Source organism: Chamaea fasciata, unplaced genomic scaffold (genome assembly GCF_029207755.1).
Source record: "Chamaea fasciata isolate MVZ Bird 193981 ecotype frontalis unplaced genomic scaffold, bChaFas1.0.hap1 SCAF_1, whole genome shotgun sequence".
Taxonomy (NCBI): domain Eukaryota; kingdom Metazoa; phylum Chordata; class Aves; order Passeriformes; family Sylviidae; genus Chamaea; species Chamaea fasciata.
This window is the reverse complement of record NW_027094086.1, coordinates 133,376,476-133,403,415: the sequence shown is the minus strand read 5'-3', so window position 1 is coordinate 133,403,415 and position 26,940 is coordinate 133,376,476. Positions and strand designations below refer to the sequence as shown.

Here is a 26,940-nt window from a genome sequence, read left to right as displayed (position 1 = left end):
CCGGCTTTGTTGACCTTCTCTGGACACGTTGCAGCATCTCCATATTTTCTTTATAGAGGGACCCAAACTGAACCCAGGATTCAATTTGCAGCCTCACTGGTGCCAAGTACATGTATCAAAGACAGTTCAGTTTCAAAGGCAGAATGTTCATACATGTCATCATGGAATTATCAAAGTTGGAAAGCAGTTTAGAATTAGGGAACACAGAGAGTTCCTTAGTAGCATAGATTTAGTCCAGTGGTAGTGATTCCTTAAAGAATCTAGAAATCAAACAATAGACTTTTAAGATAATATTAGTATAGGAGGTAATATAAAGGCTGGTCTTTATTGGAGGCATCCAGGGGCAGATATGGAAAATGCCCACAAAATTCTCACTCCACCATAGGGTGAATACAGTTACATGAGTTTAGCAAATTAGCATAAATGACAAAAATCACCAATTAGAGGCATAAGAGGTGAGGTAATTTTCCCTAGTTCAACCCTCTCTAAATCACAGAATCACTTGGCTGGAAGAGACCTTTAAGATTGAGTCCAACCTATGCCCTAACACCTCAACTAAACCATGGCACTGAGTGCCACATCCAGTCTTCTTTGAAACACATCCAGGAATGGTGACTCTACCACCTCCCTGAGCAGACCATTCCAGTATTTTATCACCCTTTCTGTAAAAAATTTTTTCCTAATATCCAACCTATATTTCCCTTGATGCAGCATGAGACTGTGTCCTCTTGTTCTGTCAGTTGCTGCCTGGAGAAAGAGACCAACCCCCACTTGACTAAAACCACCTTTCAGGAAGCTGTAGAGAGTGGTAAGGTCACCTCTGAGTCTCCTTTTCTCCAGGCTAAACAACCCCAGCTCCCTCAGTCATTCCTCACAGGCCTTGTGCTCCAAGCCCCTCACCAGCCTCGTTGCCTCCTCTGGATGTGCTCAAGCATCTCAACGTCCTTCCTGAACTGAGGAGCCCAGAGCTGGACACAGCACTCAAGGTGTGGCCTGACCAGTGCCAGGTACAGGGAAAGAATGACCTCCCTGCTCCTGCTGGCTACACCATTCCTGATACAGGCCAGGATGCCCTTGGCCTTCTTGGCCACCTAGGCACACTGCTGGCTCATGTTCAGCTGGCTGTCACCAGTGCCCCAAGGTCCCTTTCTACCTGGCCAGTGTCCAGCCACACAGTGCTGCAGGGGGTTATTGTGGCCAAAATGCGGGACTCGGCACTTGGACTTATTAAACTTTATTCTATTGGACTCTGCCCATCCATCCAACCATTCCAGGTCTCTCTGCAGTGCCCTTCTACCTTCCAACAGATCTACACATGCTCCCATCTTAGTCTGGTCTGCAGATTTGCTAATGAAAGACTCAATACCATGTTGTCAGTAAAATTATTTAACAGAACTGGCCCCAGCATAAACCCCGGAGGGACACCACTGGTGACTGGCCGCCAGCTGGATACAGCACCATTCACCACCACTCTCTGGGCCCGGCCATCCAGCCAGTTCCTAACCCAGAAAAGAGTGCTCCTGTCCAAGCCATGGGCTGCCACCTTTTCCAGGGGTGTGCTGCGGGATACAGTGTGAAAGGCCTTGCTGAAGTCCAGGTACACAACATCCTCAGCCTTCCCTGCATCCACTGGGTGAGTCACTTTGTCATAAAAGAAGACCAGGTTGGTCAAACATGACCTATCTCTCCTAAACCCATGGTGGCTGGGTCTGATACCCTGGCCATCCTGTAAGTGCTGCATGATGACACTCTATTTAATCTGCTCCATTACCCTTCTGGGTACTGAGGTCAGGCTAACTGGCCTATAATTACCAGGATCCTCCTTCCCACCCTTTTTGTGAATGGGTGTCACATTGGCCAGCTTACAGACATCTGGAACCTCACCAGTGAGCCAGAACTGTCGGTAAATGATGGAGAGTGGCTTCACAAGCACATATGCCAGCTCAGTCATCACCCTGGGATGGATCCCACCTGGTCCCATAGATTTATAAATATCCTCCCCCCTCAGACAGAAGCTAAACTTTGTTTATGAAAACGTGTCTTGAAGTGCTATTTTTTGCCCTTGGTTCCCAGAAAGAACCAAGATAGGGTAGGGGCCTTGTACCCTCTGAGGCTTGGGGCTCTGGAATGTTTTGTCCTTCTGGCTAGGGAAAAGGTAAGGAAAAGTACTGGGACTACCTACTAATTCCATAATAAACTACAAATTTATGTGTAAAGAATACAGAGAATATATAAAAAGGCAAAAATCATTCACCATCAGTAGAGTACCAGGCATTGCTGCATTCCAATTTGTGTACAGAACACCTTCACCAGTCACCCACTTGAAAATCCCTTGCTCTTCCATGCCTGAGAGACCAATCCAAAAATACTTCTCAGAGCTCAGACCAATGAGGCTGGTCAGGTAGGCTTGCTCATATCTGAAATGACAGGATTCAGATGGGATTAAGCCCAGCTTTCCTTCCGTCTTCCACTCCTCAGCAGCCAAGCTTCACACAGCTAGAATGAATACATTCTCCATTAAATTTCCTCTTATGGGAAATACGTTGTTTAACTGGGTCCCAGCTGCAGTAGCAGGTGAAGCTGTGCTATACTGAAAAACTATTCCTTACAGAGCAGATGTTGCTGTTGTCTGTTCTTTCAAAGTACTAGAAAACATTGATGTGTAAATTATTTTCTAAGAAAAGCCATACTATTTTTATTATTTTCTTTTTTTTCTTCAGAAAAATGATATTCTGGCGTTTTTATTGGTTTTTGGTTGGTTTGTGGTTTTTTGTGGTTTTTTTTTTTTTCAAAAGGTTATCAACTCTTCCAATATTATTGCATCAGATATACAATTTTTAAACTCTTTTCATACCTGTCTCCAATACTTGTTAAATAACCACTGCTCCTTTCACAGGTTTTCTTTGCTTCTGAAAATGTTACAGAGGTATGTCCAACCAGGTAGCAGTAAAAACCGTATCTTTCCCAACCCTGCCAAGAACACATGAAATAAATTTTCAATTAAAAACAACATATGTTCTAGTATTTGAATTTCAATGAATACACATAAACTAATACATTTTAATATAACCTTACATGATTATGTATAAATTTGAGTTGCAGTGTACTAATGGAAATGCATTTACTAATGGTAAAAAAGTCAGAGGGACACAGAAGGGAGAGTGAATTCAGAATCAGATAAATAAAATTCTTCTGTGCTCAGATTGAAAAAGAGTAGTCTGTATTATAGTAGAGATGCTGTCTCAAGTTTCCTATATGTTCAAGGCTAAAGGAACAGTAAATAGACTAATTAATTGATTTAATACACCAGGTCACCTAAAAAGTCTGACTGAAGAGGTAACATAGAAACCACTGAAGAGCAAAATCCTCAAAATCACAGCTGAATTGCAAGTCATTTTTCCCTTTTATGCCAGCTCAAGATTTCCTTTGCTGTACCCAAGAAAGGTAACTAAACTCTGTGTTCAGTATTTGGCTGCTGCTTAACTCCATTGAGCACAATGAGTCTCAGCTCTGTTCCCCATATGGCCTTGTGGGAAAGGTTACCAAGTATAGAATGGCAGTAAATAGGAAAGTAAAAAGAGGAAAAAGAAAAAGAAAAAAAAAAAAAAAAAAAAAAAAAAGAAGAAGAAAAAAAAAAAAAAAGAGCGGTAGGGTACAATAACTTGCTCAAAACAAATTCACTTATAAAAAGGATTTTATTGTTTTGATTTGGCTTCAGTAATGAGGTTTGTCATCCTCTTGCATCATGCCACAGAGTCCAGAAATTGTTACCAGTCCCTACTACATGTTCAATAACCACAGATGGTTGCAGAACAATATAACAAATATGTAGACAACCACAGAATTGGCATTAGCCCCTTTCACAGAAAGTTCTGAGAGGTAATAGGCCTGACTTATTCCTTATATGGGAATATAGTGAAAATTATCACCCTGAATTTGTTGTGGAATAACACTTGTTAGGGAAGGAAAAAAAAAATATATATATATATAGCTTCAATGTCAAGAGAAGCTTGTGAAATTTTTCTCACCAGATTCTTTGTTATGATTTCTTCCTACCTTCAGGCAGGCAGGATCAGTCTTTGCTGTTCCAGGAACTCCTTGTAGTGGGTCTCTCCTGCAGATGTAGCCAAACATCCTGTCACAGGCAGTGTCTGCCCAGTATCCATCCTAGTTGCAGTTTAGGAAGAGGTGAAAAACCGTCAGGCAGAACCTTTTTTACTCTAGAAACATTATCATTCTTTTCAAAATACTGTTTCAATGTGAATATCTGTATTTTTTTAATGGATTCCAAGTGTTTGAGCTTGGAGGTGAGGTTATGTTAGGCTAAGAGGCACGGCCAGGCTGTTAAGGTTTCCTAAGCATATAATGTACACTCACAATCAGATATGAATGTTTACTAGTTATATGGAATTGAATTTTAAATTGAATTTAGAGCAACCATATGTCTGATTGAATAAAGATGACATTCTTTGATTCTATGCAACTTAGCAACTATGTTAAGTTGCATTAAAAATCACCCTAGAAATATAACCAAAATTCAAATAGTGCAGTGCTACACAGTATGATTCATGGTGAATGATTCACTTTTCCTGCCATAACGACACAATCTTCTTGGCCAGTGACTTCATGGGTTGGTTCTCCAGGCAACCACTTGGTGTATGTCACAGGAGTCCCATCACTCCACTCAAAGTACATTTGATTTTTGAGGTTGTTCAGGCCAATCCACAGCTCATCTGCAGCTCCTAAGGACAGAAATTCATCTGTGTTATTACCCAAGTTGAAACAGTCCACAGGAGCAAGATTTTATGGAGATGAGCTGAAATTGCAATGTTGCAATGCAAATTCATCTGTATTAAAAGACAGAGGAGTTTATTTTAAAGTGTAGTTCACATTCTTCTTTCAAGAAGTTAAAAGTGAGATACCAGCAGGAAATGAGATTCGTCAGCTTTATCAGAAAAGTACATTACTGTATCTACAGCTACAAGGTGTCTGATGCAGATAATCCCCATCAAATGCTGCAGTGACTAGAGCTATTATTTCATTCTAGTGATTTCATGCAGTGAAAAACAAATGAAAATCAAAATTAAAATAATTAAAATGAAAATGAAAAGACCACAATGAATCCTCTTGTGGGATTTTGGCTTTTGGGTTTTTTTAACCTATATATCTTCAGCCTTCCCTATAAATACTCATAAAAAGCAAGCAAGAATTATTTTATTTAAATCCTGTAAGATTTCTAATAGTACAGTTCTTTATCTGTACCAAACACTGCCCTGTAGAAATACTCACTATAGTCAAGCTGAGATAGTATGAAGCCATGCTCCTCTGGGTTGTGGATACTGGCCAGGTTGCCATTGCTGTAATTGCAGGAACTTAGGGCTTCTCTCCATTCTTTGGGGTCTCTATGAACCATGAAACAGTGACCTCCATAGGGCAACCATCCTTCTGGGCATTTAACAGGCTCTACATCCCCTCAAAATCAATAGATATATCAAGTTATTAAATGGTGCACACTGAAGTCCGGAAAAACTGCAATTACATTTTAAAATCAGATAATTAACGAATTAGAATGAAAAAGAAGTGGTAACAAATAAGCAGTACTTCATTCCTCACACATGTATTTTAGTTTGTATGCTGTTGCTTATGGTACTTTTACAGAAAGCATACCGCATTTAAACTTTGTTTAAGCAAAATTAAGCCAGTTGTTACTGGGATTCATTAGTGTGAAGTATTCACTGGACAGATGAATATTTTGGAATTTCATATGTAGCATTTCCGCACAATATACCTCATCCAATTACATATTTTATATTTCATAAAGGAAGGGCATTATTACTGCAGCTGAAGTAATTCTCTGCACACATGGCTTTCCATGCCAACTCACATTAAATAAACCAGAGAATAGTAGAAAAGTGGTCCAAAGGAAGTTGCTCTTTTTTGTCATCTTTCTCCGTTACAGGCAACCCCATCAAAAATTTACTCTGAGCCTATTGATGCCATTTTTCCAAGCCTTCTGTGACAAATCTCAGTGTTTCCGTTAGAATGCACTGCAGGAAGGGTGAAGAATCACCTACTGTATTTTCATGTCCATGCAGACCATGATACTTTCATGAAACTGAATGGCTTAACACAGTGCCTCTGGAATAATAACATAAAGTAAAACATGCTTGTGTGGTTACTGGACTCCAGGAACATTTTCAGCATTTAAATATATTTCTTTAAAGAAATGACAATGTGCTTTGTTCTGTCAACATGGTGGAAAACCAAATTTCAATGATTGTATTTTCTTTTTATTTTAAATAGCTGTTGAATTTAACTTTAGTTACACAAATTATGCCTTTATCAAAAGGGTGTTTTATTTGCTTGACATACCTGATGGAAGAACTAAAGGATCCGTAGTGGAATTTTCCTTTTTACAGATATAGCCAAATTTCAGGTCACATGGCTGGTTTTCCCATTTAGCATCTCTTCTGGGGTTTAGTACTGCACAGAGTTTTTCACGCTCAGGCTCAGGGCTTCCTTCATGGGATAAAAAACAAATTATTTTTATGTAGCACGGGGTTTATGTCAGCAGCTAAAAGAGCAGATTACTGACAGCCTTTTCATGTGTCAATTGTGGACTCATGATTTCACTCCTACAATTATTTTTCTACCAGAGACAAGGAAATGTAATTCAGAAGTACCCATCAAAATATTTCTTTTGATGCTTGTTGCAAAATTTGCACTTTCTGCCACATTTGATTACAGAATAGTGGTCCTTTCTGGATGTCCCTTTGGGATGTGAATGCACATTTGCCCCTTGCTGCAAGAAGAACCTCCTGACATTCCCTCACAATTGCTGTCCCTCCTCTGCCTGCCTCTTCCACCAACACCCCTGGAGTTTCTCCACCGGACCACTATCCCTGGGGAATGGTCAGTGTTTTCTTCTCAGAGAGGCCCACTGTGTGATGTATTACATTTTTTCCCCTCTCCCCACAAAAGATGCAACTTAATTCTGCAGGGAACTGGAAGTGTATAGATTAACTCTTGAACAAAGCAATTGTGTGAGGGTACAGGGACTCTGGGAGTGTGAGCTGGGTGACCTGAGAGCCAACCTCTCGGCCCTGCAAAGCCTGAGAAATTTGACCAGCTCAACAGAAGGCAGAAGATCTTCTACCAGACTCAGCAGCTCTGGGCTTCCCCTTCATCTTCTGTGCCAGGTAAAAGCAGGTGGTACGTCTGAGACTTGGGGAGGCTGAAAGTTGGACTATTGCCTACATTTATTCAGAATTTGCTGCAACTGACTGTTGCCATGGCAATAATTAAGTGACTTTCAAAGATAAACTGTCAATGCCATGAGCTCTCGAATGTGAGGAGAAGAGTAAATACGCATAAGAAGTGAAGAGGAAGGCTTTGCAGGAGCAATGCTCACTGGCAGCTGAGTCCTTGCAAGATGCAGGGTCAGATAACCCTGTGACAGTTGAAGAGACAGAGGATTTCACTGACTTGAAGGTATTCCCAGTATGATGCAGATCAACTAGCGCTTTTTGCTTTATCTACCTCTGATAGGAAAGGAGGTTATTTGGGTCTTCTGCTTGAAATTCCATGAGTTGTATCTACTGAAAAAAAGCATAATTCTCAGATTATAATTCCAAAAATTGTTTTAAAAGATTAGTACCTGGTGCCCAGTTAAAGTATCTGAAGGGAAAGCCTCCACTCCATTGCCAGCCGTTCTTGAGATTCAGGCTGTTTAGCCCAATCCAGAGAGAGAATCTCCTGCTGTCAATCAAATCTAAGTAACCAAAAGAATTGAATTCCAATGAGATTTGCTAGGAAAACTTCTGCATTTCCAAAGTTTACAAGAAGATAGTAAAAGTCTGATTAGTTATTTATAAGTTCAGTAAAGAATTCATGTTTACTGGTAATAAACTCAGAGGTTTTATTCTGTAGATAAAAGGTAGAGAATTGAAAAAGGTTATTTTAGATATTAATTTGTTTGAATTTACTGCAATTCTACAGTTATATGTAAACAATTAGCTTGGAAAATGGGAAGATTGGATTTATATTATTAATATTGTAAGTTTTCTTGCTTGGGGTGCAATTGATATAGAACTTTTGTTCTACAGTATGCATAAATCTATAAAATTTGTATCAAATTTGTATCATATTTCAAAGTAACTATTTCATTAGATATACATTAAGAATACTGATTTATTAAAAAAAAATATAATCACAGGACATGTCATATAAGGTAATTGTCATATAATGGCTGTCTCCTAAAATGTTCCCTCTATTAAGTGTCCTTTCCAGGACCTTTCTGGTGTTTTCTGAACTTGAGCTAACTTAATTAGCTGGAAAGCCTTAGAATTTTTTGATAAAATAATAATAATAATATAAATTATTTCAAATGGTAATTCCACAACTTACTTAAGTTCTACATATAAAAAGCTTAATTTATTGTAATTTTATTCTTTCTTATTATAGATACCATTTTCTTATATCAGCTATTCACTGTAATGTGATTAAAGCACTGAAACCTTTGTAATCAGTCAAAAAAAAACCTTTTGAAAGAAATTTTACTGAGTCTTGCTTATTAGTTCACCTCTTAGATATATTTGTTCATGTATCTCCGTGATGCTTAATAATTCTGCATTCTGTTGCTGACAGCTCTTCCTTGCTTGGTGCCATGTGAGAGCTGACTGGTGGTTTATCTGGTAGTAGGTTCCTGTCAAAGGATCTGTACTCCAAAATCTGTCAATGTCTGTGTGAGAGAAAGGAGATTTAGTAGCTGAGTTTGTAATAAGCATTTTACAAAAAGTGTTATGGCAAAATTTAACTGTGAGCTTATTTGTGAAATAACAGTTTTGGAGCAGTTAAGGCTCAGACCCACAAGTTATCTTGATCTTTGTTAAGAAAATAGGGTGTGTCATTGACATTATCCCTGATGAGCCTTTCATCCTTTATTTGCACTTTCCCCTTCAAATTTTATAATCTCCAGGAGAAAAAAAAAAGATTGTAAAGAGGCCAATAAATCAAAACTGTATCTTAGTTATTGTCTACCCTGTGAACCTGTTCAGAAGCTCATAGGCCATGCCCAAGTTTATTCTTGGCTGGAACACAACTAAAATAAAAAACATTTGCAGTAATGGAAACTTTCTTGTGAAATTATGCCTCATCAATCACATTTATGATGCTATAGGCTTGGGGAAGAGCACCTGGAAATCTGTCCAGTGGAAACAGACTTGGAGGTGCTGATTGATAACCTGACAAACATGAGCCATCAAGTGCCCAGGTGGCCAAGACGGCCAATGGCATCCTGGCCTGTCCCAGCAATAGTGTGGCAGCAGGACCAGGGCAGTGATTGTCCCTCTGACTGGTGAGGCCACACCTCAGATACTCAGTTCAGTCTTGAGCCTGACTACAATACAGACCTTGAGGTGCTGGAGCACATCCAGAGGAGGGCAAGAGAGCTGGTGAAGGACCCTATCAGGAGCAGCTGAGGGAACTGAGGTGGTACTCATGGTCTGCACGTGTTTTAGATAACTGGAATGTTGAAATTGTCTTCTGAGAGCTCACTGCTAGCAAAACTGTTCCCTGAGCAAGTACTAAAATAAGCTGTGATTAAAACTTGCCCTAAATTTCTCTTTTGTTGAGAAAAAAACATTAAATTTATTGAATGGTTTGTTAGGGGAAATGTTTTCTATTTCTCATTGTGTTTCTTTATTGCTGATTAAGAGATTTTTAACGTTCCTTTTTTAATTGTAGACTCGAGTATTAGTGATAATGTCCCAACAATTTTATAATGCCTAATGCTTTATATTTTCTAGTTTATATAATGAGGATTTCATAGGAATTTTGAAGCTACTGCTGGCAATATTGCACCAGAGAATAATTTTCACCAAATCAGTCAGAATGATGGTGGCTGGTGGTGGTTGAGAGTGAGTTGATCTTGGTTTACCAGTGCAATGCTCCTATCAAAATGACAAACTGTGATTCTGATTCTGTGATATTGCACTGAAAACTTAGGTTTGAGGCAGAATTTTTAATATCTTCATGGACATGTATTTTGGTGTTCTTGATCCTGCACTCCCATGACCATACTTTTATCTGTTAAGATGGCACTATTTTGTAATATATTTTGAAACATTAAAGTGGAAATGCTGAGTATGCTAATGTTTCAGGAAAACCTTTCAGCCAATCATTTAATTTTATATGTTTCAAAAAACAAACTATATCCTTCCATGAACTGTAGACCAATCTTGTTATACAGAACAGGGCTTTGCTTGGGTAGAAAAGGTTAGACTACTGCTATCACAAATATTAGTGTTAGTGATCAGTGAATATCAGTGAATAACATCTCAATTTTCAGGGGACTCTATGCTGAAGAGAGTCATATTTATAGCACACTGGGGTTTTTTCTGACTCTTAACTACTAATGGACACACCCAGATGACTTTCAGCCTGAGTGTAGGCTATTAGCAAATACAATTGTTATTTCTGTCAGGAATGTTACTGCAAGAAAGAGACATTTCTGAGTAAAATTTAGGTCACTGTAAGACTTTCTCCTTCTGCATTAATAATATCATCTCAATATTGATATATTTACATGGCAGTGTTGTGTTATAGGGCCTATGCCAGTGTGTGGGACTTACTGGCAGCTGGACAGAGTCCATACAAATGGTCCTTGTCGAAGTTGGGCGTTGTTGCACACCAGAACAAGCCATCTGACCTGCCAGCAGCTGTGCACTCAGCATACCATCTTCCACTCAACAGGAAGGGGAAGACACATGGAGCTCCATTGGAATTTCCTAACAGTGTAAACAGGTCTGAGGGGGCAAAAGAGAAGTTTTAAATAGCTATATGAATATGTATGCCTGTACTCTCCATGAGAATACGTGGAGAAAGCAAAATAACCTTTAAACTTTACCTTCATGGCTTTGAGAACACAAATCATCCATGGTTCCATAGATCTTCCATTTATCCACTGCCTCTGCTTTCAGTGCAATATTTTCTTTTTTTTTGCCAGCACTGAGAAATAAATCTTCCCCTTGAATTGCCAAGGCTGCATTGCTGCATTCCCATTTCTGGAATTCACTTTCCTTGTTGCATGGATACAGAGAAATTTTAGCCTGGTTTCTCTTGTAGGGCACTCCCAAGCATTGTGCAAATGCTACACTCATTAACTGATGATCAGAGACCCATCTGAATTTCTGTAAGTCATTGTTTTTCTTGCAAGTAGCTGTTGTGACTGCCTCAGAACTCTGAGCAATTAAACAGAACTTAGTATCCTCATTGAATATTAAGAATATTTCCTTGTCTGTAAAACAAAACATTCAGAATAAGTGGTTTGGGTGAGCACATGGTAAGGGGAGCTTGTGAGGAGAAATATGTGCTGTTTATTCTATGCTGATCTGACTCATGTCAGGAGGCTGAAAATTTTCACAAGGATCAAATGGTATTTTTAATACACATTTCATTCTGGGAAGGAAAAGTAAGTACAGCTCAGTAAATACATGGGAACACAATACAGTGGAATAAGAACACAAACTACATTAGGAGAGCTTCAAAAATATGATCATAATAATGGAATTTTATCTTCTTCTGAAATCCACATTGCATTCAAGATTTCCAAAAGAGACCTTCACTTAAAATTTCGAAGTTGGCCATCACTTTCATGCATTACAGATTTAGTTCCTGTAACATACATCTCCATGCAGTTGCATTTGTGCTTGATACAGTTAAAGAGTGAGCCTTCTGTGACTCTTAGTCCTTCTGGAATTCACATGTTCTGATACGGTTTGGGGATTTTTTTGGGATTAAAAACCATGTAATGGTGACTTGTTAACTTGCCTTGATCCAATATCCTTTCCTTAGCACATCTATCATAAGAAGTTGACGTAGTTCTCACAATAAATCACAAACATTGTCACAAGAACCAACACAGAAACCCTATAGATACTATAGGTGTGGGCCTGCATGCCTGTGCACTGTGAGTGCCACCCAAGATAGTTAACACTCCCAAAGGGTTATAGGCAGCCTGATGTAGTAATCATTGAGGTAAGTCAGCCCTTCTGGGAAGGGCTGTCCAGAACTGCAGCTATGCTGTGACACACTAAGCAAGTCCTCCTGGGCAAACAGCTGCACGCTCTTAAAAATGTCAGGTAGCATGCAGCTTTCACTGGCTCTGGGTCATGAGGGATTGAAATTTGGACTACAAGAAATATTGTAGGACCTACAGAACAGGAGGGCAAGGTTTTGCCCTTCAGCCCTCTGTGCCCCAAATTCACAGCTGGAAACAGAGATGCAGCATCACTGCCATATCCATCTGAGAGAATAACTCACAAGAGGCAGTGAGATACCCCTCCACACGCTAACGTAAACTTTTAGGAAAAGTGTTAGGGCAAACCAGCATTGGCTAGTGTACAGAAGAGAAAGTCTCTGGGAAATTCTGGGAGGGTAAAATAGAAAGAATAGTTCTTGAGCTCTTCCAGAAGGTCCCTGTATTACTTTGACCGGCACAGTAATATACAAGAGTTTCACTTTTTCAAATCTAAATTTGAAGCTAAGACTTAGTTTCTTCTTTCCTTGCCCATTTAGGCAAAAAGTTTTAAATATTATAAAGTTTTTGATTTCTTACTGTTCAGTAAATAAGTGCTTGGTGTAGTCCCCTAAGCACCAGCTATTGTCCCTCATAGAATTTTTGGGTCTAATAATAAGAGTTATTGCTGGAAACTCAGGTTTCTGTTTTTGTGTTGGGTGCCCAGCTCACAGAGCAGGTGGGAGATGCCCTTTCTGCATTGGGTGGTGTTGTCACAGCTCACATGGAACAGTGTCTGCTTTTGGAAGCTATGATATGTACCGCACTCCACAAATCTAATTAACTGAAGGATAAAGAAAATACATCTTTGAATATTATCATTATACTTAAAAAGGGAGCTGTGATCTGTCTTTGGCCAACTTCAGAGCCTTAAGTATCCCTCTCATCTTTACACTTACTGCTGTAGTGGTTATTCCACAGCTGTTCTTGACTCTCACGTATTTCTAATATCTTTTTTCACTGGCTTCCTCTCAGCCACATTACTACATCTTACATCAATCCACAAGTTCCACCTCGTCCCACACAATCTCATTCTAAGGCTAGGAGATACACATGCAACACCCTAATTCCTTTATCCTTTTTTTTGTGAGTCAGCCACATACATAGACAAAGATTATGGAGCACATTGTAAAGTCCATCTACTTTACAACAGCAAACATAACCAATAAATAAGTTGTACCCAAAAGTCAACCTTTATTCACATATGTGACACAGTCCTGACTTCTGATTCCCAGCTTTACCCCAGTTTCAAAATTCCTCTCTCTTTAAAAGTAAATCAACATCTCTGTATCTGTCTTGTGAAAACCTCTGTGGACCACTCCCATTAGGAAAAATATGAAATGCAGTGTAGTAAAGTTATGTGAAAATCTTAAAGATCTTGAGAAACCAGCAAGACAACAAAGATGCCCACTTTCACATCCACTTTTGCAGGGTATAGGAAAAAATAGACTCACCAAGCGTCTGAAAAGCAGTATGAACAAATGAGAGGAAAACAAAAACTGTAGGAAAGGTCAAGTTTTTCATTCTGTCGTCTTATTCACAAAGAGATGAGATGAAATTAATTGCTGCAGTAGAGGTTCTTGAAGAATCAGTTGTCACTGGTTCCTTCTCAGTTTGGGAGATTTTTAGTTGAAAGAGAAAGCTCTGGGGTCTAAATAAGGAAATATCCTGTCACATGTGGTATTTTGAAATCTATAAAAAAATACAAAATTCAAACTTTGCATCTGAAAGTGAAGTTTCCATCCATTCAATTGCAAGCAGCAAAGTTTGAACAGTTCGAGATCACGCCACTGTATTATTTTTAACTTTCTTGATTCTTTGCTGGAATTGTAACATTCTGACCCTCAATGATAAAGAAGCAGGGAGTGCACTTTAAATGGATGTACCTTAAATGTCATATACGTATATGCCTGAGAAACTCAGAGAAAAATATATGCAAATTTCTTAGCCAAATAGGTCTTTACTTTTGCAAAAGATACATTGATTTAATTTAGTGCAGTGAGAAATGTTGACTGTTTCACTATGAAAATTAACCCACACAGGGCAATTTAATTTTGCTCAGTGGCTTGACAAGCTGGGTACTATGCATACACCTGCCTTTTACCTACCCAGTATATCAGCTAGTAGAACTAGTGTGCTGTTATTTCATGTGAATTTATTTTAGAAGAGTTAATAAAAATGTTTCTGTGATTTTGGCAAAGAAAATGCCTTTCAAAAATATTTAATCCATAAAGTACAAATGAACTTTAGTACTTTATTCTTGCTTTGTACCAAGCATAAATAAGACAAGAATAGAGGAATAGTTTCAAGTTTTACAAGTGAACTTCAGTCATTTATTGAGTGGAAATGAGCTGCAGCTATGATGCACAATCCCTTAGTAATTTTTTAAAAAAGAGAGGATGGAAATTCAACTGAAATTGCCCTTCAAATCTTCTCTCATTTTTCTTGGCTTTATTATGAAGACAAATCTCACAGTATTTTCTGCAAGAGCAAAACATCACTTAATAAGATGGAAGAAACTCATTCACATAATATAGGGTCTTTGGAGTTGTGTTATCAATATCAATTTATATCAATATAAAATATAAAATATTTAAATAAGGATATTGGATTTTTTATCTGTTTAGTCTTTTCATTTATTTTGTCTTTATCATTAGTCATCAAACAGCACAGAATCCAGTTCAGCATTTACAAAAAAAAAAAAAAGTGTATTTTTTGTAACTTACATGAAGAGGAAAAAAGAAGTTGAAAGATCAAGAGGACTGCCAATAAAAGTAGTTTGAGTAAAAAAATGGCCTTTATTCCTTATCCTCTGCAATATGTTTTGTTTAATTGCCATGTCCACAAATTGTCAATGTCATGTAACATCTCTGCAGTTCTTCTGCACTTTCTAAAGGTTTGTAATTTCCAGAGATCCTTGAGATCTTTTTTTTCTTCAGAATGTCATAGACAACAGAGAATTCCTAGAAAACTTAAACATCTCAGTAAACATCTAAAAGATTTCACTAGCAAGGCACTGTTTTGTGCCCCACTCTTTTATTGGCCTGTATCATGGACATAGTGCCCAGTTATCAGTCCATTTATCAGAGAAGTAGAGGAGAGTATGGAAAGCTATCCTAAAATGAGTGATCAAGTGAAATAAAACCAGGAATGCGTTCTTTCAAAATTTATTTGGCAACTACTTTATTTTATAGTTTATGACTTTTTTTAGTCATATGCCTTGTCCATGTTTCTGTGTCTCCTCCTGTTAGTCTCATTTTTAAGGAAGAGAACTTAGATCAACCAATCATGTATCATCTCCACATGCTAATTAAATACTGAAATGTTATTGTGTAATATATAGATCATTTATTGATATAGTCTCCTGTTTATAATTGATAAAACACATTCAAAGTCACAGAATAGGACTATAGACACAAGATTTATTTTGCAAAATACAAGTTAAAGCCATGAAAAAATATTTGCATTTCACTTACAATACTATCGCACAGAAGATATTTGTGCTTTACGCAAATATAAGACAAGGGCAGCAATGGGGACAAACAATTCATGTAAATCTCTGCTTATTCCAAACATCACTTCAGTAACACTGTGCAGGATTAAGAATAGTATGGTGAGATACTCTCAAAGTGCAGGCATTAGTGCTGAGTACTCTGCAAAGAGTGTTCAGTGTTAGTCTTGACTCTGTACGTGATGCTGTCACAAATTCCTAAATAAGTAATCCATATCTTTTAAATCTAAATTCTCACTGTTTCTGTTATTTTCCATGCTTGCTTAATTAGCCATTTTGTACAGTACTAAGTCAATAAATACCTGAGAGTATTTATTGAGGAGCATACAGCAACAGTTCCTAATCTTTACCAAAGGAATAACTGCCAATTTTACTTCAAAGTAGAAGTTACGTGCACCTAAGAGAGACTAAGGTTTCCTTTAGTTTAGCTATATTTTTTTCAGCTTAACCATTTAGTTTAGCTGTGTTAACCCATCAGACAACACTAAGTTCATTTTTTTCTTTGTCGTTGGTAGCACCACTTCCATTGTGCCCTGCAGTTATGGCAGGGCTGTATTGCAGCTGCCTGCTGCCCTGCCTCATCTCTCTTCCAGTTCCACTTCCAGTTTTGATCTTGAACAAGAAATAAATCATGAAGCCCACCCCCAATAAAATGATGAGGACCAGAGTAAGTAGTATCCACATATTCAGGGGACCACTGGCTTTGTCCTTTTTGGCATCTGTAAATTAAAAGTAAATGGAAATTAAATAACTGTAGCCACAAATAAATATAAGGCTATTGAAAATTTAAATTTCTCCCTTAATTACCAGCCAGAAAATCTATTATAATGTCTCTGTGTCAGTCTTTTTTCATACATCTGTAAAAGGAGGATCAGAGAGGGGTGATCAATTTACCAAAGCATTTGTTTATTCTGGGGTTCTCTAAGGATCTTTCAGGTACTGATAAATTAGGCTGTGAAAGAATTCAATGGCAATTAAGGAAATTAAGCTTATATATATATATATACACCAAATAAATAATATTAAGTAAATTAAGCTAATATTAAATTTAAGCACATGTCTTTGAAATTAATTGGAAGGGAATAATCCTACCTTCCACATTTCCAGCTGCTTCAAGAATAGCTGTCAAAGATAAAGACAAATGTTTAGTCAAAATCTAGAAAGGTCACATTTTCTTCCTGACAGTTTCATGTTAGCAAATGGTGTGGTAACCTGCACATCATCATCACTTCTGGAAACACATCTGCTAAATTAGGAGAGGTGAAAAGGCGTGAAATATTTTTAACCCCATAATCCCTTCAATAAAACTGCAGTGTTTTGCATATTAAATGTCCCTTCTTGCTTCTTTTGTAATAACCAGAATGTCTCCAAGCTAAGTAGTTATAGTTTCTGACTGTTTTAAGAGGACTCTCTCTTCTCCCCGATTAATTAACCTTGCCCTTTTCACCGAGTCTGTTTCTCGTGGAGACTGGGAAAACCTGATCGGCTGCTGAGGACAGCTGAGCTTTCCTGTATCACACATAATTCTTTTGAGACCCAGCAGGGCTTAATTTACCACGATTTATTTGCATCTCTAATTACAGGCATAACCCCAAGCTTTCTGGTGCATCTTTCCCCGGCTGTGCACAGAGGGCGCCGTCGGCACGGCTTTTCCCGGCCGGGTTGGAGCTGCGGGAGCTGCGGGGCGATGGCCACGGCCACGGCACGCACGGATACCCTGCGCCGGCAGCCGGGCTGCTGCAGCTCAACCAGGGCACTGCGCTGGGCTCTGGCGTGTTTGCGAGCACGAAGGAAAAGCCAGCTGTTAAATCTGTCTCCTGAAAGGACGCAGAGCGGGCTGTAATGGAATAAATATCTGGTTGTGCCGAATCGCCGTTTTACTGGAGAGCCCTCTGTACTTTGGCATTGTGCCTCAGAGCCTCTCACAGGCAAACCCATCAAATAAAGCGGGTGGTGATAGTGAGTCTGTCACTCAGAACTATCATTCGGTAGTGTCTGTTGCCTGCAAAGAAAACTAGGCGTTGTCCTAGAAGAAGCAGAATTTTCCTTTCGAGAACGTGCCCTGAACAATGCTGTGACTGCTGCTTCCCCCACCAGCTGCAGGTTTGCTTTGGTGGGGGAAAGGACTGAACCTCAGAAACATCCTGAACCTTGGGGTTGAGAAACAGGGCAGGAAACTGGACTTTTTTGCAGAATTAACAGTTAAACTCTGAAATACCACATGGTTGCTTGGCTCAGAGTACTCTGAAATTTTTTACTTCCTGACTAAAGCAGATGGTGCTCAGCTATACAGAAACACAATATTAAAAAAAAAAAATAAAACAACAAAACCACAAAACAACCAACAAAAAAAAACCAAACCTAACCAAAACACTTTTACTCTTCAAAGGTCATTATGTGCTCTCTGGATCGCACTTCCGCTCCTATTTAATTAGAATTGCTTCATCCATCTCTTACTGGAACAGCATGTATCATAGTACAGCAAGAGGAAGAAGAGCAAATTATTGATGCCACTCTCGTTCCATTGAAAGAAAATAGGAATTTCAGTAGGAAAAAAAAAAAAAAGTGTTTATGTTGGAGGGGAACAAAACAATAAAGAGGTTTGATTTTTTTTAAGGAAACATTTATGATTTTCAATTATTAATTGGATATTCCTTACAGAATTTAAGAAAATCTGAGGTTATGAAGCAAGAAACCATATATAGGGCAAACAAAAAAATAATTCTTACTGTTTCTGTCTGAACATTGAAACATTTCCGTCAGCCTTTCGGAATGCTCATATGGTGCTATTGCTATTGAAATAAAACCATAAGTAAAAAAAAGTGAATATTAGTCACTTACTTTTTGGTATCTTACAAATCAAGCCCTTTTGGGAAGAGCAAGGCACGACACTCCAGTGGCCAGTGGCTGCAGACAGCTCCACACAGAAATCCAGCTCGTCCCCCGAGGGCTGCCCGTCAACCCAGTTCACAAAGTCTAAGGCACTGTTGTCCTGCCAAAGCAACTGCCCTGATGTGGCAAACACACAAACTAATCAGATTGACGAGTATCAATACTAATAGATCCACAGGAAAGGTCTTCACCTTAGTGAATTTTGACATGTTACTTTACTCAGCCTAATAAATCAATACTACTTTCTTCAGAAATTCCATCTGTGGTTGTTTTGTTTGTTTGTTTGTTGTTTTGGGGGGGGGGTTGGGTTTTTTGATGCATTTCATCTCATTTGATTCATGTCTCAAAAACAATATAACTGCTTTCCCAAATTATGATTTGCAGATTTATCGGTCAAAGCTTTGTTTTAATTTCTATTTTTCCATATGTTTTAGGTTATAAAAGTTTCAAATTGAAAAAAGGTAAATTCAGACTTTTTAGGAAAATATTCTAAATTATTATTTCAGCAGCACTCAATGAAAATCAAGAAGTTTTTACTGTAATGCTTAAACACATGTTTATTTAAAATTAAAACTTTTTTTTATAAACTCAAAAAAAAAAGTTTTGATGTTTTCATGGGCTGAAAATAATATATAATAAAACCCTTTCTGACTGCTTGTAGTCTGATAATAGTGTTTTCTTCCAGATGCATGTTTTCTACTGTATGCTTTAGCAAGCAGCCTAATTTTTTCAGTGCAGAATCACAGGGGAGCTTGATGCTGTGGGCTCTGGCTGTGCTCCCACAGGTTCCACATGAGTCTTCCCAGCCAAGAGAAGATGAGAACCAGTCAGGACTTTTTCCCCAACAGGAAAAGCTTTCTCAGAGACCAGGAATAGGAGACAACCTCAGAGAGGACTCAGGTCCGAACTCCTACTCTACTTCAATTGGTTGCTTAAAATGTTTATTTTATTAATATTTTTGTCCATTTCATAAAGTCTGTTTATGATTATTTATAAAACTTTAAATAGTTACCATTTACATTTCTGTATAGTCCTATCCAAAAGCCACTTGTCTTGCTTGAGTATAAATCTGCATGTTCTATTAAAAAGTTTGATTCATCCAGATCTCCTACAGAAGTCAACACACCACCTGTAAAATAACCAACAGAAAACAGTTGGAGATATTCCCAGCATAGTTACAGCTTTTGAGACAGGTTAGGGTTAATAAAATACCTCTCCTGCTGACAGGGAGAAAAGAATTTAAATAGAGACCACAAGGTAGCATCCAGCTGCAGGGGAACAGCACAGACAGTGAGAGGTGTCATCTGAAGTGAACGACACAAAACCACAGTGAAGGTGATGACTTTTAAACAGCAGGCAAAGTGCACTATGTTTTCAAGTGATTAGATGATATTGTTCATAGGAATTGTGAGGTATTATTTATTTGTTCTTCATGGTTTGACAGAAAAATATGTAGTATGAAATACTGCGCAAGAAACAAATCTGCAATTCAAACTGATGTATTAGTTTATGTGGCAGTGGTGGTAGAGTAAGAGGGCTAAGAGGATCTAAGAAGGTATGAAACAAAGATCCATTTATTTTCTCTTTCCTGGCCTCCAGAGACATGGATGAGATAGTTGGTGACTCAGCAGCAAAGGTGAAAGAGTGCCAAGGTACTGCTCCTGGTCTTGGCCAGGAACACGTCTCCAAGGAGAAGGAGGGAAGAATTTTCCCTCCCTGGGCTCTGCAGTCTGCCAGGAGGCCTTGCTGACAGAGCAAGGGCTACCAGGCGGCCCATGCAACCCCTTTTGGATCAACCACTTTTGGATCACACAGCCCGTGTTAAAAATGAGTGCTTGTTATTATGATACTTTGCCTATTGTGTAGGGAAAGATATGGAAAAGAAAGGACAAGGCCAGAAACAAATGGTTTTTCTCAAATCACATAAAATTTAAGATATTAGTAAAAGGAGAAAATTTGTGAATAAAGAAATATAGTAAGAAACAAGCACAGCTGGAAGAATAAAACATGGAAATCACCTTAAATTCAACAGGGAGTTGTGCTGAAAAGCACATAACAATAAAAAATAAATGAGACATTTTTTACTTATTTTTAATACTTGCAGATTTTGCATTATTACTTTTCAAGGTTTTTGTCAAGACTTCTTTTTAATGTCAAGATTGAAGTTCTATGTTTGGGTAAAAATAATAATTACCTGATTGAATGCACTGTGTCACAGACTGAGCCCAGCTCATTTCATTGGCATTGAAGTTATAGCAGTGGCCTCGGAAAGGAATCCAAGGTATGTGATCAGATTCGGGACATTGTCCAATATCCTGGGGGGGTTGGGAAGGAATTACATCTAGAAGAAATGAGATATTATAAATGCTTTAATTCACTAAGGATTACAGTTCTTCATATATGACATCAAATATTAAACCACCTTTTCTTAAAAGAATTTAAAGTATTCTTTGGCACACAGTGCTAGAATTATCAGTGTCTAAGTCAAGAGTGACAATGAGGATCAGGACTGGTCAGCTGTGGGAGGATGACTCATTGTGAACCTGTGCTCTTCTGTGTTGCCAACTAAATCAAGCTTGGACTGCCTCAAGGATATTTCAGTGTTCAATGATTTTGGTTTTAGTTTATTTTGCTGTAACCAGAAAATTTTTTCTAAATAAAAGAAGTATGAAAAATCAGAGAAAAACACTCCTAGAAAACTCCCAAACTCTCAAGAAGTTCAAATAAGTTTTATTTTAAATTAAATATCACATAATAGAAATTTCCCATTTAATATTTTCCTCAAGATAACAATCCTTACATAAAATTTCTGAACATCTTTATATCTGAAAAAGCATGGAATAATGTGATGCTCATTGAATATTTATGTAGTAACTCCTAATTTTCCTACAAGCAATGATATTATGGAAAGAAATGGCAACATTGTCACTTAGTACTTATGTTTTTAAAACAAAAGTTTCAAATTAACAGCTGTAAAGTTCAGACCATGGCCTAAAAAAGAAATTAAAAAACAACCAACCAATCAAAAAAAACAAAACCAAAACCAAAACCCACTAAATTCCAACCTAACATACAGCAAAAAGAAAAAAAAAACAAACCCAAAATCCCCAAATAAATTTTGAATTTCCATTAAGTTTGTGTCACTAGAGCCAACAGATGTTACTCTAACAAAAATGAGAAAGCAGAAAAGCCAAGGCCCATCCTGAAGTTTGTCTGTAGTTTTATTGTGTAGTATTCCTCAGTGCTACCCATAGAAACCCATCAAGTATGAACTTTTTGGGGGGACAATAACAGACCCTTTTTAAACAGATACAACTCTTTGCCTTGTATCCAGTTTTTGGAATCTAATAGCAATGAAGTAACGACCAGTGTAGGAATGATGTGTATATGTTGAAGAAATGAAATTTATACCCAGTGGACTTCATTGATTACAGACCTTCCCATTAAACCTCTGTCAGCCAAACATTTTACATTCTAGATTCAATGTGAAACGTTCCCACAATCTCCATGATCTGTCTGCCTGCTCCCATGGCAGCTATCACTCCAGTCCCATAAAATTGCAAGACCTTGGCTGGTGAATGCCAACTCCATCAAAATAAAACACTTTCATGAAAAATAAAGGCATTGACATTACAGAATCAGTCTTATTATTCAATATATACTTAGAAATGTGTAATTCAGTCATAGCAGATAAAGCAAGGTTTCTGCCATTAAACCAAAAGTCATTGTCATTGCTTACCCTCAGATTTTTTGCAGACAGGAAGATGTTTCTCATTACAATGTGCTGTTTTCCAGGCCCCAGAGAGTGCTAGATAGACACAGGCTATTTTCACTTTTGGTTCTCCATAGTCCCAATGAGAAAAACTTACTTTCCTTTTATTGGTCCATCTATAATATCCATAATTCTAAAATTGAAACAGACATTTGACATAACTGTTCTAAACTCTCATCTGCTGTTTCAGCTAAATGCAGTTATACAGAAGCACATTTTCAAAGTGGTACAGGCAGCTCAGTTTGTGTATCTGTGCTAGAGCTGTTAATATACTGGTGAATCAGGACTCAGCAACATAAAAACCAGACACAGAAATATGTCTCCCATGCTGGAACAGCCCATAGAAGTGTTTTGAAGGCTAAATAATGCTCCCTGGGAACTCAGTCCCTTGCCGGACAGTGTTGTAAGCTTGAGTCACCATCCCAGAAGAGTCTGATCTCCATTAAAAGCAGCAAGACCGTAAGAACATGAAACCTGTGGAAAGTTCAGGTGGAAATGGGTCTCAGAGTTGGCTATAAAACAAGGACTCTAAGCTCCACCAGTTTCGAGGAGAAACATTCAGGAGTAAACTGCAGCTATCACTATGAAGAACCTGAGAAAATTATTACTTTTTAAGAAGCAAAAAAGAAATACATTGAGCAGGAGTTCTTGAGTCTTTGTTTAGTCTTTCCTCCTCCCCTTTTTTCTTTTCCAGGAAGAATCAGAAGAGTTACAAGGAAAAGCAAAAAGACACAGACAATATATTGCTGCCATTAAGAGGAGGGAGATAAGATGGGATCTCTCTCCAGTGTCTAGCTGTGTCAAGAGATATTCCAGGTACACAAGGTCACACTGAGCTTGGCATCATCAGGGCAAGGTCACTCACTGCCTGGGCAACAGGAGGAACTGCAAAGTTCGACTCTGCAAGATCAAGGATGTCTTGTTTATAAGTACCAGGGGAATGTCTGGTCATTCAAGATTCATCAAAATGGAATTTTTGCTGTTTTCTAAATCGTATTGCTGTGACTAAAAACAACCAACTTTGTTATCAAGTGGACTTAAACACTATTATTTTGGTTTCGGTAGAGATGCCCTGTGGACTTGTGCACGTGGAAGGATTTATTTTAAGGTTGGCAACTACCCATCACTTATGTGAGCATTTTTTTCTGGTGGTGGAGACGACACTGTTGGAATAGGGGAAATATGTATTGTTCAGCAACAAATTCATTTTTTCAGACAATGTAGCCTTCTGAGGGGCTTTATCAGAGTGTTGCTGCATCATACAACTGGAAATGCTATTTTTACACAGTATTTATTACAAGTATCCCTAGGGATACTCTATTTCAGGCATGTTTTGCTATGTTATATATATATCAGTGTGGACTCACAACTAGTTAAAAAATGAATAGTTAAGATGATTATTACTGATGAAAAATTTAATTTTTATTATTAAGGTGGTTTAGTCATATAAAAGAACAATGCAAGAGAAGCATGATAGTTAAGTGCATTTAGCAACTGCATATTCAGTAGGGAAGCTGAAGCTCAATTAGTCACTCAATCACAGAGCTAATAAGACTGATTACCACGCAAATGTTCCCTTACAGAGTGGTGGACCTGGATCACAGTGTTCACTACTTCTGGTATAGTATAGCTTTTACTGATTTTAACCTTTGGGACCTAGCAGGTATAACAAAGAGTGTGTGTTCAAAGGTGTGTGGCCTATGAACCCTTCTGAACCAAAACACGATGTAAAAGCTACAGCTGCCAATGGTCATGGGGCACTAGCCCTACTGACCATCCTGAACCCTTTGAGTTGGGGCCACCTGTCCTAAAATGGCCATCTGAAAGTTTACCAGGTATTTTTACCTAAGTTTCCAAGATTCACACAGAACTAGTAAAAGAGAGTCCAGCACTGCCAAAGGTTGTCATTCCTTCTCCATTGCCTGAAATGGAGCTTAATTATTTAAGATCATTGAAGTCAAAAGATGTGAGACTATCCACCAGTCCTAGGTTTCTAAATCTGTGCGTGGTACAAATCTCCTTCTAATAGTAACAGCATTTAACTTTACCAGCTATAAATTTATTATTAATCTTACCACATTGCTTTTGAGCCCAATCCATAAGGCCTCTCCATACTGCACTGCCTGCAGCTGCAAGAATATATTACTGTAATAATCAAAAATGCTGGCAAGCTCTGAAGATTTCTCCTTGCATGCTTTTCTTGCTTCTTCCCAATTCATTTTAGAAGGAATGATTAAATAGCTGCTGTTATCATAATGGATAAAATCAGAATCTGGAGCACTTGTGGGGTGAAATAGTTCAGGCACTGTAGGAAAGAGGTAGAAATTTGAAAGGAAGAAGAGAAAAATTGTAAAAAAATTACTTGCTGCTGCTTAGCTTTGGAGTAACAGATGAATATAGCATGGCAGCACAAGCATCAAGTAACAGCATTTCTTACATGAGACCAAAGAGATTTATTTTAATGATGATTTGGAATTATTTTAAACTATGGTGTAAAAACACATTCAGGAATTAGAGAGAGGCAGAGCATGAGCTGTGTGTATCTATAGACACAGACTGACCAGATGAAATTACGTGAATACTGGTTCCACCATGATCCTCCCCACAGAGCTCTCCGTGTCCCCTCACCTCAGTGCAAGTAAAGTTTTTCCCAGGCATGAGAACAGGACAAGATCTCCACACCCCTTCAGTCCCAAAATAATTTCTTTATAAGAAAATTTTCTGACTGTGCTGATACATCTTTCCCTTGTAGGATGAAGTGAAAAAGGAAACTGTGCTTCTACCTATAATTACATAGGCAGAAGTAGAAGGCAAGGGCCGAGAGCTAGTGATGTGGACAGAAGAAAAGACATCAACTTTGTGTTCAGTCATTGTTGAGGACACCCTGGAAATTGTTTTTGCTAGTGCCACCCTCATGCAGCTTTCTGCACTTGCATGGGACAGAGCTGTGAATCATCTGACCCAGCTGTGGCTTCTTCCTCTATTTTAACTTGCTGCTCAGCAGTTCCCTGTTTTTGTTCCTGCGGACTCTGCAGTGTAGCTGTGCTCCGGATGTGTCTCCCACCCTAAGGCCTCACGAAGAAAACTGCAACTTTTGCCCTTCTGACTATCGCTGTTCTTGTGATATGAAGGCCTTGCTAGAGACTGATGAGCAAACTAATCAGTTTAATTTGCCTCGGTTAACCCCCAGCTGGTGGTAACTGAGGAATTTGTCTTTTTTTATTGTATTTGCAAAATAACTGCATTCAGGCACCTATATCTGTGATAGTTGGGTAAAGTACAGATGACTACACTTTTCTGTTAATAGAGAAAATAGGCGTTTTGAGGGCATAGACCTTCTAGGAACCTGGTTTGGGCATTTTTCTTATGATTAAGAAGGTGAATCCCGTCTTCAGTGTCTACATGCCAGGCACCTGATTTAGGTGTGGACGTCTGCAGAGTAGGCGAGGTCGGCTTCTCTGAGTCATAGGGGTTGGATTGTTCAGTAAATGACTTTCGACCAAAATAAAAAGTGAAAAATAAAACTTACCGCTGTCCATCTGGCAAATATAGCTTTTATTATGCTCGCAGTCAGCATTTTCCCATAATCCTGCCTCATCTACAGATCTTTTTGTCATCATAATACAATCAGTCTAGGGAAGAAATAAAAAAATAGAATTGTTGCTGATAAAGTGCAGAATTTCCATCAAAATAATAGAAATAGGTGTGAGGAGAAAAAAGGTTTCTTTTCTAATTTTCTGGCTCTTTTCAGGTATTGCTTGTTGGAAATAAAATGCATTCTATTATATATCTTAAGAAAATGTACTTTCATTGGCAGATTGTTACAAGAACTTTTGTCGGTTTATTAAAATTCCTTGGAACTGTATTGAAGTTATTTTTACTATAGAGTTAATGGTAATCTGAATTTTTTTGAAGTTTCATTTGGATTCACATCATACAAGTATAAACAATAATCCAGAATTAAATCACAACTGCTAACACTGAATATTTTCAGTAAAATATAATTATAAGAAGTGTAATTAATTCTAGTAGTAAAGATTCCTTTTCTGCATTTCTAGACTTTGACAGAGGAATGAGAGTAAGCGTAGATTCTAGACAGGCCTATTAATTTCTGAGTACAGCTTTAAAAATTTGATCTTTGAAATTTCAGTTCTCTTCTGCTTTAATCTATTAAAGATCAGAACTTAGCTGAGATAGAAGTCAGGTTGGTTTCTCAAACATTAAGCATGTCAGTTATGTTATGCATTTTCTGGGTTGTTTTTCTATTTACCTCTATTGTCATATACTTCCAGTCAACCACTGTGAATTTATCTCTGAGTGGAAATCTTCGGGCCCACCTTGAATAGTCAAAAACACTTCCATCTGTCCAAAGATATGTATCCTCACTGTTAATATCATTCAGCCCAATCCAGGTTTCACTGGAAACATCCTTTAGGTGGAAGGTGAGGAAAGCTGATAGAAAATAGATGAAAAAAATAAAACAAAAAGTACCTGAGGAGTTTCCTTTTATCAAATTCCATGCAAATCAAATTACAAATAGAACAACAACCAATCATCTAAATATATTGGAAATGCCAACCTCAGTACTGTTAGGCTATGAGCCAATGGTAAAAGAAAAAAATTACAATGAGTAATCGAACTGAAGCAGTTTGATTTCAGGGAAAAAAAAGAGGGGGGAAAGAAAGGAAA

General features: G+C 38.1%; 2 protein-coding genes across 2 annotated transcripts in view; both read right to left on the bottom strand.

Moving 5' to 3' along the window:
- LOC136298112 (macrophage mannose receptor 1-like) overlaps positions 1–13,600 on the bottom strand; it is a 36,024-nt gene extending 22,424 nt beyond the window's left edge. The window contains exons 1-11 of the mRNA XM_066198591.1: positions 13,531–13,600; positions 10,907–11,296; positions 10,632–10,805; positions 8,582–8,740; positions 7,658–7,771; positions 6,373–6,519; positions 5,290–5,472; positions 4,585–4,742; positions 4,057–4,167; positions 2,855–2,970; positions 2,269–2,417 (exon numbers count right to left, since the gene is read on the bottom strand). Coding sequence (XP_066054688.1) covers positions 2,269–2,417; positions 2,855–2,970; positions 4,057–4,167; positions 4,585–4,742; positions 5,290–5,472; positions 6,373–6,519; positions 7,658–7,771; positions 8,582–8,740; positions 10,632–10,805; positions 10,907–11,296; positions 13,531–13,600 — 1,771 coding nt within the window. The remainder of the gene's footprint in view (positions 1–2,268; positions 2,418–2,854; positions 2,971–4,056; positions 4,168–4,584; positions 4,743–5,289; positions 5,473–6,372; positions 6,520–7,657; positions 7,772–8,581; positions 8,741–10,631; positions 10,806–10,906; positions 11,297–13,530) is intronic.
- A 1,699-nt stretch (positions 13,601–15,299) lies between these two features.
- Positions 15,300–26,940, bottom strand: part of LOC136298118 (macrophage mannose receptor 1-like) — a 33,222-nt gene continuing 21,581 nt past the window's right edge. The window contains exons 20-28 of the mRNA XM_066198602.1: positions 26,522–26,703; positions 25,781–25,883; positions 24,327–24,556; positions 22,219–22,384; positions 20,674–20,820; positions 19,492–19,608; positions 18,429–18,596; positions 16,680–16,709; positions 15,300–16,306 (exon numbers count right to left, since the gene is read on the bottom strand). Coding sequence (XP_066054699.1) covers positions 16,062–16,306; positions 16,680–16,709; positions 18,429–18,596; positions 19,492–19,608; positions 20,674–20,820; positions 22,219–22,384; positions 24,327–24,556; positions 25,781–25,883; positions 26,522–26,703 — 1,388 coding nt within the window. The 3' untranslated portion in view covers positions 15,300–16,061. The remainder of the gene's footprint in view (positions 16,307–16,679; positions 16,710–18,428; positions 18,597–19,491; positions 19,609–20,673; positions 20,821–22,218; positions 22,385–24,326; positions 24,557–25,780; positions 25,884–26,521; positions 26,704–26,940) is intronic.